This window comes from Chinchilla lanigera, unplaced genomic scaffold, assembly GCF_000276665.1.
Source record: "Chinchilla lanigera isolate Chin_1 unplaced genomic scaffold, ChiLan1.0 scaffold00038, whole genome shotgun sequence".
Taxonomy (NCBI): domain Eukaryota; kingdom Metazoa; phylum Chordata; class Mammalia; order Rodentia; family Chinchillidae; genus Chinchilla; species Chinchilla lanigera.
In genome coordinates this window covers 10218756-10233207 of record NW_004955439.1, presented here as the reverse complement: position 1 = coordinate 10233207, position 14452 = coordinate 10218756, and the positions used below count along the sequence as shown (strand labels likewise).

Here is a 14452-nt window from a genome sequence, read left to right as displayed (position 1 = left end):
GAGGCTCCCTGTGCGCCGGAAGTCCTCCTTCCCGAGAACTGTTTTTTGAGTAAGTCACGAGTTTGAATCCTGACTGTCTCTATTTGGGAGCATAATCTCCGAAAAGTTACTTAACAGCCAGGTATGGTTGCACACGCCTGCAGTCCCAACACTTGGGAGGCTGAGGAAAGAGGATTGATTTGAGTTTAAGGCTAGCTTGGACTATGTAGTGAGACTTTGTCTCAAAAAACAAACAAAAAGTTACTGAACACTTCTGGGCCTCAGTTTTTTCACCTAAGAAGTGGGAGACATGTCAGAGAGAATTAGGAGCTGTATATGCATGTGCCCGGTAGGCAGACACCCAATCCACCCATCAGGCTCTACCCATTCGGATTTCCGATTAACAGTGGTTCTTTACAAAGCATCTTATTCATGACCAGGGAATTTCAGTAGCACAGCACAATTATTTACTATCCATTTCTCAGCTTGGTTCATGAATTTAATAAGTTCTTTATGCTCAAAAATACTGTAATCTGCCCGAAGAGAATGAAACCAAAGAATATTATTTCATCCTGGTCTATTTTTTTCACACTGAAAATTCTAATTTTGAGCTGCTAACAATTAATATTCTTGCAGTTCTACTTAAGGAGCCTTTAAGAAGAGACAATTACTTGCTCTGTATCGAGATGGAAGTACTCTTTACTTGGCCTAACGACATCTAAGCCTAACACTACCTCCCCACAAATCATGAGTAGCAATCATGTCCTCAACCAAAACAGAGCTTGAAAACCAAGCCAAACGCCATTGAAATATTAGGAGGGGCCTGAAACTTGTCATTAAGAACAAGTTCGATTCCGCTGCCATCAGCCACGTACCTAGTACGAGATGTCCGAGTTCACGGCCAGTGGACAGTACAAGGGCCGCCCTCTCCCATCCCAAGCCCCAGCTGGATGCGTCCTTCCCACGGCTCACTTCTACTGCAGTGTAGCAATGTCGTGTTTTTCCTGCAAGGTGCGAAGGGTTTGTTTTGGATACCTCAGCTCTTTGCCTTCAATGGTTTAGGACTATGTGAGGGTCGGTGTCACTCTATTCTCCCTGCTTGCACCAAACCCACTGCTACCTTTGAACAGCAATGCCCTCTCTACACTGAAGCATATTTCCTATGGTGAAACCTTACCACACTTTACAAAAGGTTTTTTTTTTTTTTTTTTTTTTTTTTTGCAACATGTTTTAAATAAATGAGTCACTTATTTCTGAGATCATCTAGCTATGTAGTTCAGGTTGGCCTTGAACTCACAGTGATCCTCCTGCCTCAGCCTCCTGAGTGCTGGGATTACAGGCGTGCGCCACCACGCCTGGCTTAAATCAGTCACTTGCTATTATCTCCTTGGGAAGAAAAACTAATAGTGGTGTTACTCAGCGCTAGAACTAGAACGAGAGGCCAGTTGGACCCTGGCGAGTTTGTGTTCAGATGGCTTCCACTGATGAGAGCGAGCTGGTTGTGGCACTTGTGCTGTACGTTCTCCACCGAGCTTTCTAGAGGCCATCAGACACTTAAATGTTTGACCTCTGGGATCTGGAATAGGCAGTATTGGGGGGCAGGGTGGGCGTCACTGTTTGCACCCATCTCTTTACCCGTGGGCTACCCGTGACTTTCTGGTCTCCAGGACTGTGCTTTTGGTTGCATTTTGTGTCCCTCAGAGCCTCGCAGGCTCACCCTGATTTATTTACCTGTCACACTCTCAACGTGGCACAGAGCTCTCTTTTGGGTTGGGAGACGGGGAATAGCTTTTTTTTTGAAAAGATGAAATGAATGGAAACCACTCAATATTTAATAATCTCGGTTTGTGTTATCTGCAGGGAAAGATCTCCTCACCTCCGTTCTTCCTTGTGAAGAGCTGGGTGAGATGATCTCTGGGCCCCACTTCGGGCCAGCCTCTGACTGTTCCCAGCCTCTTCAGAGTTCACTCATTCGATTCTTGTAATTTCATAGCCAAAAGCAGCCAGCAATTTCTTTAGTCTACGCAGGTGGAAAGTGCCCCTCTGGGTAGGGAACTGTCCGGCAGGGGGATTTCCAGTCAGACAATGCCTACTGGTGTGGTGCTCCCACACTTGCCCTTTTTGCATCTCTTTGGGTCGATGAAGACACGGAGATAACACATATGCCCATTTAATTGTTTATTCAATGAAAGTATGTATAAAAACTTACAAATCTGAGAACTCAACTATACATATAACAGGATGATGGGATATTCGGTTCTTAACATACACATACAGTATAGCTATCGACTACTCTCCCCTCCCTTTCCCCTTCGGTCCTTACTTCTGGCTCCTATTTTATCATGTCAGACCGTTCTCTCATCGGCCTCAGGGAATATTAATGGACAACTTTTACATTTTCAGCCCACTGGAGAAAACTTCAGATGTTAAAAAAAACAACAACCAAGAAACAAAATAACCTGGAGAATAGTTTTTTCCCCAAATAGCAATTAGTTTTTTTTCTTTAAATTTTTTGGGGTGGGGTGGGGATTGAACTCAGGGCCTTGTGCACGCTACGCAAGAGCTCCACCACTGAGTTCCATCTCCAGCCCTGGCAATTAGATTCTTTTGTCCTGATTTCTCATTGCCACTTTTGATGCTTTAATGAATGTTGCCAGTAAACTCTTAGTGCTGACTTTTAAAGTCATTAAAGTTACGTCTTCTGCTCAAGTTTCCATGTAAGAGGCGCATTCCTGTATCATTTCCTCTCCAGTATGTACATACACTGATTTAAAAGCAGCACGTTAGCGCTGAAACAAATTTACCACTGGCAAATGACATCTATTCAGAAAGACAATGTACAGACTCTCTTTTGAATCTGATTTTAAAAACAAACACCACGTTTGTCATTTTGCTGTTGTTCATCTTGGAAAGAAGCCAGCAATCAGATAAGGCATGTGCATTAACCCACCTGTTTACCGGAAGTACCCACATGTTTTACAAACACACAAACTCACAGCTTGTCAGGTTTTATCCCAAAATTAAGATTGCCATCACATTATTACTTCTTGTCTTTTATGTTTTGATAAAGTAGATTTCTTCACTAGTGATTTTTCTTAACTGGACATAATCTCAAAGATGCATTGAAATAAGACAACTGGAAGATAAAAGTACTGAAAACATTTTCTTGGGTTTAAAGTTTCCCCACCCCTTCCAGATTTTGCATAGTACAGAGCCCAGAATTACCTCTTAGACACACGTTGTACTTTCTGATATTATTTTTTTCTGAAAAGGAAGACTTATTACCCAGGGAAAGTCATAATTTTAGCTTACCAAACTGTATCCTAGTTGTTCTGTTTTGCATATACCCTTCATTAGTTCCAAGTATGCTTCTGAATAATCTAAAACTTCTCAAAATCTATTTAAGTGTATAAGTTCTACTGACCATTATCTTTCCAATATCCCGACTGAAAGTAGGTAGATTCCAGGTTTATAATGCACGAAGCCTTTAGAGGTGGGGGTGGGGGCTGGGAGGAGGGTGGAGCGGGGAGAGGGCCTGCTCCTCTCATGCCATGGAGAACTACGGTTCTGAATGGAGGGAAGAGAAGGAAGATAGTTTTTGTAAAAATGACAGTTTTTAAAAAAGACAAGTACTATTCAGTCTAGTAACACAGTTTCCTGTTCCTTCTTGATGGAAGCTAACACTGGGTGGTCAGGCTCCGTCACCTCTGAGTCCCCACTGCCTAGGAGAATTGACCGCCCCTCATCCAGGGCAAACACGTCCGCATTCTGGTTTTGGCATGAGTGTTTCACAACCTCGTTGGGTGTGGAGAAGGTTTTGTCACACAAGTTGCACTTGTAGGGTTTGTTGGTCTGCACCAACATGTTGTCCATCTGGCTGCCCTCCTCAAACGTGCAGAGCTCCAGAGTCTGCTTGTCCACCATGGTGTAGGTGTCGGTGCTCTGGTTGAGGCACACGTGGCGGGCGGCCTGGTTGGCCCTGCAAAAGCTCTTGTCACAAGTGCTGCATTTGAAAGGCTTCCCGGTGTGGATGTACATGTGCTCCCGCCAGTGGCTCTTCTGGATGAATTTGCGTCCACAGATGGTGCACTCGTACTTCCGCCTCTTCACCTCCCTCTCCTGGTCGGCCTGTTCCAGGTTGTCGATGTCAGCAATGTCCGAGGGCGGTGGGGTCTCCGACTGCTGCTGCCCGTCGATGATGGGGGAGTCCGAGATGTGCTGCAGCTCGCTGTCACTGATCATCCCCGCCTCGGGCACCTCCATGGCGTCCTTGCCGAGGTCGGCGGTGCTGCTGCACAGCGACAGCGGCACGCGGCTCTCGCCCTGCGGGCCAGCCGGGAAAGGCACGCCGGTGTGGATCTGCAGGTGCTCGCGCAGGCTGCTCCGCAGGGTGAAGCGCCGGCCGCACAGGTGGCAGGCGTAGTACTTGGGGAAGCTCCCGTTCCTCTTCATGATGCTCGGCTTGACGTGCGCTATGGTGAGGGACGCGGGCTGCTCGTCGGAGGAAGAGGCTTCCAGATTGGTCTCCTCTACGCAAGGAGGGGCAGGAACGGGAGTGGACACGAGTTCTGGAGACAGCGAGGTGGGCAAGGGGTCCGAGGAAGGCATGTTTGTCCGATTCACCTGGGCCAGGTTTGGGGGCAGCTGAGACAGCTGCGCGGCCTCCGGCACCTGCTCCGGGCCCATCCTAGAGGCCTGTGGTCTTGGGTCCCGCCCGAGCTTTTCAGGCACAGGGTTGATCTTGGTGGCTTGTCTCAACTGGTGGTCCGCAATCTGAATGCCATACAGGGAGGAAGCCAGCGGGAAGACTTGGTCGGGATGGGAAAAGGTGCCTTGGCTGGCAAGGCTGGCCTCCTGGATCAGAGGGTATGCGTGCAGGAACTTGATGCCCTGCTCCAGGCGGACGGGGTCGATGAGCTGCGGCGCCATCTTTCCAGTGTACATGAGGTGCAGGAGATAGCTGAAGATGTCCGGCTGGATGTCGGTGGGCTTCAGGCGGACGCACTCGCTGAAAGAGAGGAGTGGAAAAGTCTGTGAGTGACGCCAACCTCGTCTCAAATGATACACAGACCCTGAAGAAGGAGAAAACAGACCCTGGAGAACAAATGAACAAGAACGTTTCCCATGCTGGACTGTTGGGACCACTGGCCTGGCAGGGCTTTGCACTAGAAGTCTAGGGTGACTGACCCCATCCAGAGCCCGGCTGGAGATCTCTGAGGTGAATCAACAACCTGCCTGATTAGAAAAGGGCTTTACTGGTGAGCTGACGTGGAGGGCGGGCCTAGCACGAACAAGGGCCTAAGGGCAGGACACCAAAACTGTCCTCAGACCTCTGGGAGCGGCTCCCTCCAGCAGGAAGGCTGAAGCATGCAAGAGATGAGGACAGCAGGGAAGGCAGCACCGCCCAGGTACGGCTGGGTGGTGTTCAAAGCTGATCTGGAAAAGACAGCCCCGGTCAACATGCCGTCAGCAGCAGCAGCAGCGCTCTCACTGAACTGCCCGCGGCTCCTGTGCCCAGGCGGGGCAGGCGTGGAGGGCTCAATGCCTTGTTTGCTATCATGGAGTTGGGAGGTCGTGGGGCTGGAACGTGAATCTAGGTTTGTCTAATTCCAGAGCCATCACGCCAAGATCCTTCGGAGCAGTAAAACAGCTACAGTGGGGCTCATCGTTCCCTCATGAGGTCCCAAGAGCTCAGTGATTTATCTGCGGCAGCGGGTGGTACAGGTCATTTCCTGCACCTCAGACTACTCCGTGCATCACTTCAGGAGCAGCATCCCGAGCACGCAGTGGGTAATGAAGAGGTCCCCAGGATGGCACTGTCCTCAGACCACCGCAGTGATGACGGAAATTCTCATGCAACCCTGGAAGTCAATGAGATGGACAGCTACAGAGCGTTCAGTATGATGATCACCCACCAGGAGCTTATTCTAGAGACAGTGATTTTTCAGATGCTTCCTACAATGTCTTTAGAATATGAAGAAATTTTGGGGGACCAAAAAGAGGGCCTTGCACTAGGCAAGTGCTCTACCACTGAGCTATGTCCCCAGCTCTTTTTTTACTGTGATGTGAGGTCTCACCAAGTTGCCCTGGGAGGCCTCACACCTTCTATTCTCCTGCTGCCACACCCAGCTTACCAAGATTTTGTAACTCTTTGGGCTATTTTTGCAACCATATTCATTTTATCAACAAAAATAAATTTTTTGTCTTTTTGAGCAGGGTCTCGCCTGAGCTCATTTTGTAGCCCAGGCTGGTCTTGAACTCGCAACAATCTTCCTACCTCAGCCTCCCTAGTGCTGGGATTACAGGCATGCACCACTATGCCCTGCCATGGCATATTAACGAATATTTTTCAATATGCTAAAATATAAACAGTATGCCCTGTTCTAAGTTTAACACTGTATTCTATTAAAAAAAAGAACAAAGTAACTTTAACAGACTCCTGACAGGACAGTTTGAGCTATTCCTGGATAGCTGTTAAGATGTATATTTTAAGAAGACGGCATATAAATAATCATCGGACAAAAGTTTGAATTCAAAGTATGGAAGCCAAAGAACAAAAATAAGGCATAAAAACTAGCATTCCCTTGAGAGTTCAAAGGAGGAATAAATATAACTAGTTTTCTTTTCTTTTTTAAAAAACACATATGGTACATATCTTTACTTGGGTCTTTTATATTCTTTTAGAGTACTACGCTATCTGAAACAGGAATGCAAATACAGGTGGTCTTCCCTTTAAACATAAGTTGTGTTCCAAACAAAAGTATGTGCAGAGCACAACGTGTTTAGATGCTGTAGGTGAATTCAGTCATCAAAAGCTTCAGGGATTATGTGTGGTGAGGTGACTTTGGTAATGTACACAACCTCCTCCCAGGTAAAGTGCAGACTGGAGGGACCCTTCCAGGCTCAAGGCTGGGAAACCTAGGCCCTGAGAGATCTAAGTTACCCGCAGTCTGGCGATGGACTTGGTACTCAGGCTCCCTGGCTCTCAGCATGAAGGAAGGGATAGTTATGACGCTCCACAGCCACCTCTCCTCTCCCGCAAAGTAGCAGGGGAGAAATCCGAAGTGGGTTTCGTGCTTTTAGCATCCATGAAAGGTCTTACCCAGCAGAGGCCCTTTCTGGAAAACCTGGGCGTGAGCTTTGTCGTTTCGCCCTTGTGGTGGGACCGCTGTCCTGTGTACTGCTTGTGAATGGCACTGGACAGCAAACCTCTCAAGTTTTAAGCAACGCTGTGCAGTCCCTGATGGCAAAGCCAGGAAAGAGCGGGGCGCCCACAGTCCATACTCCGCCAGGCCTGGAGGAGGACTCCTGGGCCAGGGAGGTCTGAACACATCAATCTATTCTGGCTTAAATTTTTTTTTTTAAAAAGCAGATTCCCATGCACACCCCCTCACACACACACACACACACACACACACACACACACATACACACACAGAAACAGGTGGGGCTCAGGCTGGGAGGTGGTAAGTTCTCCAGTGCTTTCACTCCCAGGCAGTTCGCCCGCTCCGCGCCACTCACCTGCTGTGGGCCAGACTCTGGCTCCTTCCCGACCTCTATGGCACGGTCCCGCCTGAGGCCGGACTTGCAGATGCTACAGTAGCTCGCTCGTACACAGAAGCAAAGCGAATGCCGTTCTAGTGTAGCTAGAAGCCCTTCTGCATAAACCTTCACAGCCATCGCCACACTCAGTTTTTCCTTGTAAGGACTTTCTGGCGATGCTGAGCACTGCTGGAAGGCTGGGCTGGCCCAGGGCTGCCCTTCAGAAGCTGTATTTATTTGTGAGATTTCAAAGTCTGCAGACACAACAGAGACATCTAGTGGAAACTAAAGGACATGAAAACTCAGGAAGATTCAGCTGTGTGCTCGGTCTCTGTGTGGCCAGCCAGGGGATGGTCACTGAGCCTCTCACAGGAGGTGATTAAACATCCCTGGTCTCGCCCTGTGCATGCCTCAGTGAGCCTGGAACCTGCACGAGGTGGCCACCAGGAGGCCACCCAAGTGCACGTGTCACCTCTGGTGCACACACACATACACACGCCTGCTTAACCTCGGGGCTCCCTGACACAAAGCTTATGTCCTCTTGGTAGGCATTTATTCCTTGTCCTGTAATTAAGAATCTTGCATCTAATTAAAACCAATTACACTGTCTTCTTCTATTTCTCAAAATGAAAATATTTTGGGGACCACATAATTAATTCACTGTACTGAGCTTATTAAACACAGAGCCCTCCTCAGCCACCAAGTCTTTAATATGATGAAGTTAAAGAGCGCTTTCCTTGGGCCGGGGAGCACTGGGGATGGCGCCAGGGCCTCATGCACACTGGCTGCACTGCGGCTGAGACACATCCTTGTCGTGCAGCGTGCCTCCTTACACGAGGATGAGCCTGCCCGTCATCCTGTCACCGGCCGCTCTGCCCCTTCAGATGCTTGTCGAGGGGCTCTCCTGTATGTGTGCACTGCTCAGTTATTTTCTGTGTCCACCAAGACTTGTAAATCCCAGCTTCTGCCCTCAAGAAACTTACAAATGAAATGCTACGATCCACAAGAGAGGAAGAGGTCACTTCTGAATTTTTGTGCACTTGACTGAGGAGGAGGTGGCCTGGGAGGGGTGTGAGTGGGAACTCAGGGAGCAGGCACAGTACCAGCAAATGTGTTCAGGCGAGCATGCTGTGAGAGCAGGTCAGGTCAAGGTGAGGATGTGTGTGGCGTCCCAGAGGGGCCCTGAACAACAGGATAAGGAGCCTAAACAGTATTTTGATATGTGAGGCGCGTCTTGATCAAAGGACTCACACAACCTAGCTACTTTGATCAAAGGCACACCACAGGGCAGTACTTAAGGATGCAATCTCATGGGCGGTGGAAAATGAATGATTAGAAAATGGAGGGCTGGGCATGGTGGCGCACGCCTGTAGGCAGGAGGATTGCTGTGAGTTTGAGACCAGCCAGGGCTACAAAGTGAGCTCAAGGCCAGCCTGAACTGCATAGCAAGACACTGTCTCAAAAAAATAAAAATAAAAAAATAAATAAAGAAAATGGAGGGCCAGGGATGTAGCTCAGAGGGGCAGTGCCTGCCTGGCAAGTGCAAGGCCCGGGGTTCAATTCCTGGTTCTAAAAAGAAAGAAAAGAAAATAGAAGTGAGCAAAGGAAGAAAAAGAGAAAAGCGAAAGGTATTCTGAAGTAAAGATAACCTGGGGACTGATAAAATATGCGGAAGAGATTTCAAGCATGAGTTACTCAGTGACAAGAAAATGGGTGTGTGTGTGTGACTTCAGTTTCAGCCGTGTCCCATGGGGAAGGGGGACACCTTCAGCTATAAATGAACAGCAGGCGGCCTGGGCTCTGGAGACAGAAACAGTGAGGGGGTCGGTTCCAGCTGCAAAGACAAGACCCAGTGAAAGCACAGGAGAGCGCCGAGAGCCCACAACGAGAGCTCAGGCGGCCCAGTGCCCAGGGCAGACGCTCTGCAAATGCAGGTGGCAACGACTTCAGAAGAAGCCAGGGTAGCAGGCACTGCTGAGACAGGATGAGAGTGAGGGAGAGACCATGGCGCTGGGGCAGGAGTGGCCTTTGAGACCCGACTCCACCGACTCCGCTGGAGTGCTGGGGAGGAAGCTGCAGCGCACAGGGCCAGGGAGCGTGTGGACGGAGGAAGGCGCCCAGGTGCGGGCAGCTTTTAGGAACTTGCACAGTGAGCCAGAGAACAGCTCCTGGACTCGGATGGCAGGTGATGGCAGGTGACATCGCAGCCCAGGGAGGCGCCTCCCCCTCAGACTGGTGGGGCAGGGGCGGGGGCAGGGTCAGGGGCGGGGTCAGGGTCAGGGTCAGGGGCGGGGTGAAGGGAAGGGATGCAAAGTACAGAGTACAGAATAAAAACTGAGAAGGACACAAAGGAAAGAGGAAGATCATTTTCCCTGGATACCAAGAGGTTATTTTCTTTAAGATACTTAGGAGATGGAAAGAGAGCAGAACACAGGTACAGAGCTGTTTCAAGAGAGCGAAGAAGAGCTCCTGGGGAACCCAGGCCCTCAGGCTTATCAGAGTAGAAGGCACGAATACAATGGAAGTCCCGCGAGGGGCTGCGGGGGTCTGCAGCTGGCTTGGTCTCAGACAGGCCTGGTGACACTCAGTGTGCTGTGTGAAGGGGCAGGCTGGTGGAGTGGCAAGTGTGTGACTCTCAGGTGCTACAGAAGCAAGTGACCAAGAGGGGAGGGGCGGGCCAGCCACAAGGTGCTGTCATCCAGGAGCCTAGGGCGAGGCAGAGACCCAGGGCCTGGATGACGGGAAGAGGGGCCCCGCGGTCATTATATTATCACCAACCACGTTAGTTACCTGGTCTGATGGACAAACAACATCTTAAAGTAATTGGAGAATGAGGCAAGAACAGATTTGTGTGCCTTGAAGTACACATCGCCGATGGCAACCGTGCAGTCACACAGGAACCCAAACTCGCGCTGTGCATTTAACTGCTGCAGTAGAATAAGTCCATGGTTGGTCAAATCCATTTTTAAAAAAATCTGCAAAGTAAACAATTTTATTTTTAAGCAAGTTGGTTCATAAATAAGAATGTGTCCTTTCTAGTCCCCAACAGTAACGATCACAGCTAACGTGGCATCACAGCTCACGCGCCGCACTGGTCATCACGGTACACAAATGAACTCAGTCTTCCAGTCGGAGGTGACGCCACGGAGGGTAGCTTGGGCTTGGGCTGTGCCCAGGTGGTGCGTGGAGAAGCCAGGAAAGGAACCCAGGCTGTCTACCTTCAAGCATTGGTGCTCAGCACAGCAAATAGTCCTGGATCAGTTTTTTAAAGATCCCCAATGCAAATTCTAATGACCCATCACAGCTTGGTCAGTTCTCCAAGGAGACAGATCAATTACAGTACCAGTTAGAGTCACAGCAAGGCAGGGCGCATCTCAACTAAATTTGGGGTGACCTCCTCCAGGGGTGCAAAGGCACACACCCACTCTCCTCCTTCTCTCCTCCTCACACCCATCAGTGAGGGAGCAGGTCTGGCCTCTGGCTTTTTCCTGCCTCCTAGAGGAAACAGGCTAGGAGAGACAGCGTGATTTGCCTCCTTCCACCTGGAAGGTGGCGGAGACGAAATTTAAATCTGAATGTTCCAATTCCAAACCCTATGATTTCCTTGACTCATAGACCAGCAAACCACTCCCAGCCTGAACCTGTTTACAGCAGGGAAGCTGCCTGACACTGCCCGGTTCATCCAATCCCTAAAACGTTCCTTTTCTACTAATAGTACTTATAAAATCCTAAATAGGTGGGCAGACATACTATATTTATGGATACTGAAACTTAGTATAGCGAAGGTATCAATCTTCCCCAATTTGACATATAGATTTTACATAATTCTTATCAAATTCCAGTAAGTTTTTTTGTATATCTAGACAAGATGTATATATAAAATGTACATGTAAAGGCGAGGAAATTAGGATAGTTAAAACAATTTTTAGAAAAAAACATTAAAGTGGGAAAAAATTGGTCCATCCGGTTCTGAGATGTACTATACTGGCACAGAATTAAAAACTGTGGTATTGGCAGAGACCCATGTATGCAAACCAGTGCAAAAGAATGGAGAACCCAGAAGTAGACCAACATAAACACACAGGATTAATTAGTCACAAAAGCAATTCAGCGGAGGAATTTTCAATAGACAGCACTGGATCAAATGGACTCCATGGGCAGGGAAGAGACGGGAAGGAGGGACAGAAGGGAAGAAACAACAGACTTAAATCTCATACCTTACATATAAATTAACGCAAACTGTATCATGGTCTTTTTTTTTTTTTTTGAGGCAAGGTCTCACTGTGCCGTTCAGGCTGGCCTCAAACTCACAGGAATCCTCCGGCCTCAGCCTTCTGAGTGCTGGGATTACAGGCGTGTGCCACCACACCCAACGTGTATCATGGTCTTAAACTGAAAACACAAAACCATGAAACATTTGGCTGGATTTGATAGGTATGTCTGTAATACCAGCGCTTGGGAGGTTGGGGCAGGAAGATAATACCAGCTGGAGGCCATCCTGGGCTACAAAACAAGACCCTGTCTCAAAACAACAAAAACCTAAAAAGCTAAAACACTTCGGAAAAAATCTTCAGTATCTAAGTCTAGGCAAAGAGTTTCTACACTTGAAATCAAAGGTAGACTGCACAAAATGAGCAAATGATAAAGTGGACTTCATTAAAAGTAAAAACTTTGTGCTGTGAAAGATTCTGGATGAAAAGCGGAATGGATGAAAACACGAAGACTAGGAGAAAGTATCTTAAAACTCTGCAAAGTACTCTTCCAACAAAGGCTAGCATCTGCAATATATGAAGAAAGCTTAAAACTCTACAGAAAAAATCCATCAAATTTAAACAGGTGCAACAGACTTGAGACATTTTACCCGAGAGGATACACAGAGGGCAAATCAACGAACGGAAACGTTCGCCATCATTACCCACCAGGGAAAACGCAGATTAAAGACACACTACTCCTGCATACCTGTCAGGACGGCTGGTGCAAACACCGCCACAGCACCAAATGCCGAGGAGAACGTGAACTCGAGATCACGCCTTTATCGCGCGCGGGAATGTAAAATGGTACGTTTGTTCTGGAAAACAGTTTCTTAAACAAAACATGATTACCATATGACCCTCTAACTGTATATTGGACGTTTATTCTGGAAAAATTACAATTTATGTCACAGAAAAACCTGTATACTAATGTCCACAGCAGCTTCATTCCCAACGGTCACAAACTAGAAAGGACCCGCGTCCTCCATGGCTGAACAGCTGGGACACGCGCTAATGCGCCTATGTGGAAAGCTGCTCTGCCAATGAGGAAATGAATACTGACTCACACAGCTCGTGTGAACTGCGCTCCGTGAGAAAGGCTAATTCCTAAAGGCGCCACACTGTGATCCTTTTGATGCAGTATTTTTGGAAACAAGAAAGAACAGACTTTTGGGAGAGAACAGGTGAATATGGTTCCCAGCTCAACCGTGTCAAGGTCAATGCCCTGGCTGTGGTACTACACAATCCTACAGTTTTGTTTTGCTTTTGTTTTTTTAAGAAAGGGTCTCGGGCAACAAATTTGGGACCCCTTCTATCTCTCAGGAGCTATTCCCATTCCCCGTTATTTTTCTCCAATAAATTTTCTTACCCTTAAAAAAAAAAAAAAGACAAAAAAAAAAAAAAGACAGGGTCTCACTATGTAGTTCAGACTGACCTGAACTTGCAGTGATCCTGCCTCAGCCTCAGGGCGGGGATTATAGGTGTACACTACCAAGCCCAGCCAGTGCTATAATTCTGTAAGAGGCTTCCACTGGGGACACTGGGCAAACAGGATATAGATTTTACCACTAGGATTAGAAAGGCGGGACACAGCAAAAGCATAGCGTTCATGATAAAAGACAGAGATGGTGCCAGGTTGGAGTAACTGAGATTACAGAGAGACACCGCTCTAACCTGGTCTCCACACTTGTCTGCAAGGGTGGTTTCTGTCAACTGTCAGAATATGTCTCCATCCTGGGTGTGGCGGTGCATGCCTGTAATCCCAGCACTGGGGAGGGTGAGGCAGAAGGATCACTGTGAGTTCAAGACCAGCCTGGGCTACAAAGGGGGCTCAAGGCCACCCTGAACTGCATAGCAAGATCCTGTCCTGATAAGACAAAAAAAAAAAAAAAAAAGAGCATGTCTCTCTCCATCATATTAACCTGCCTTTCTCTACCAGAAGGCATATAAACTGAGGAGGCCCAGCTATAGTGCGTCCCACCACACACTCCGAGTCCGCTCAGGCCTCGGCAGCTTCTAGGCAGCTTCCCACCCCGCATCTTTTTTTCCCCACCTCACATCTTTAGGTGTCTTGGCCCGCAACAGCGTTAGGCACAAGTTAGTGATTCTGCTGGTTGATAACAGCGATGGGAACAGCTGGTCCGTACTGAGCGCTTTGTTTGTGGCATGGAGATTTGTAAGCACATACACCTTTTGTGAAAGATTCAAAGACCTTGGACACACAAAATATGAGAGCTCTTTACACTCCCCACTCCCACGTTTCCCAGTACTCTGGCCAGTACTGGGCATTACTTCTTTATTTTTATCTTTTATTGGTACTGGGGTGAAACCCAGGACATTCACAAGGATCTACATTCCCAGCACATTCGTTCATTTATTTATTCATTCATTCATTTACTATTTTGAGAAAGGGTCTCAATAAATTGCTAAATTGCTCAGAATGTGCAATCTTCCTGCCTCAGCCTCCCTGAGTGGCAGGATTACAGGTCTGCATTACCACACCTGTGCCTCACTACTTGTCTCCAAAGACTTCCGAGTCTTTGCTAAAATTAGTCTTTTAGTTTCTACAAATTTAATGATAATGAAGTACATTTTATATTGACTATTTCTACCTTCTTTAATATCTCTTCATGAACTCTACCCATTTTTCTCATTTTTTATACTGATCTATAAAACCCAAT

The 14452-nt window shown here is 47.8% G+C and overlaps 1 protein-coding gene across 2 annotated transcripts; it reads right to left on the bottom strand.

The window, feature by feature from the left end:
• Positions 1 to 2142: 2142 nt before the first annotated feature.
• Zbtb2 (zinc finger and BTB domain containing 2) lies at positions 2143 to 13004 on the bottom strand. 2 transcript variants are annotated; one of them, XM_005390583.2, is made up of 3 exons: positions 12481 to 13004; positions 10312 to 10496; positions 2143 to 4987 (listed from the first exon to the last, which is right to left on the bottom strand). In XM_005390583.2, exons 2-3 carry the CDS (start codon positions 10482 to 10484, stop codon positions 3616 to 3618), a joined length of 1545 nt encoding a protein of 514 aa, XP_005390640.1. In that variant the 5' UTR covers positions 10485 to 10496; positions 12481 to 13004; the 3' UTR covers positions 2143 to 3615. The 2 variants fall into 2 exon arrangements, with proteins under 2 accessions (XP_005390640.1, XP_005390641.1); XM_005390584.2 differs by lacking the exon at positions 12481 to 13004 and adding an exon at positions 5718 to 5840 and having other exon boundaries at positions 10312 to 10388.
• Between the last annotated feature and the right edge of the window lie 1448 nt (positions 13005 to 14452).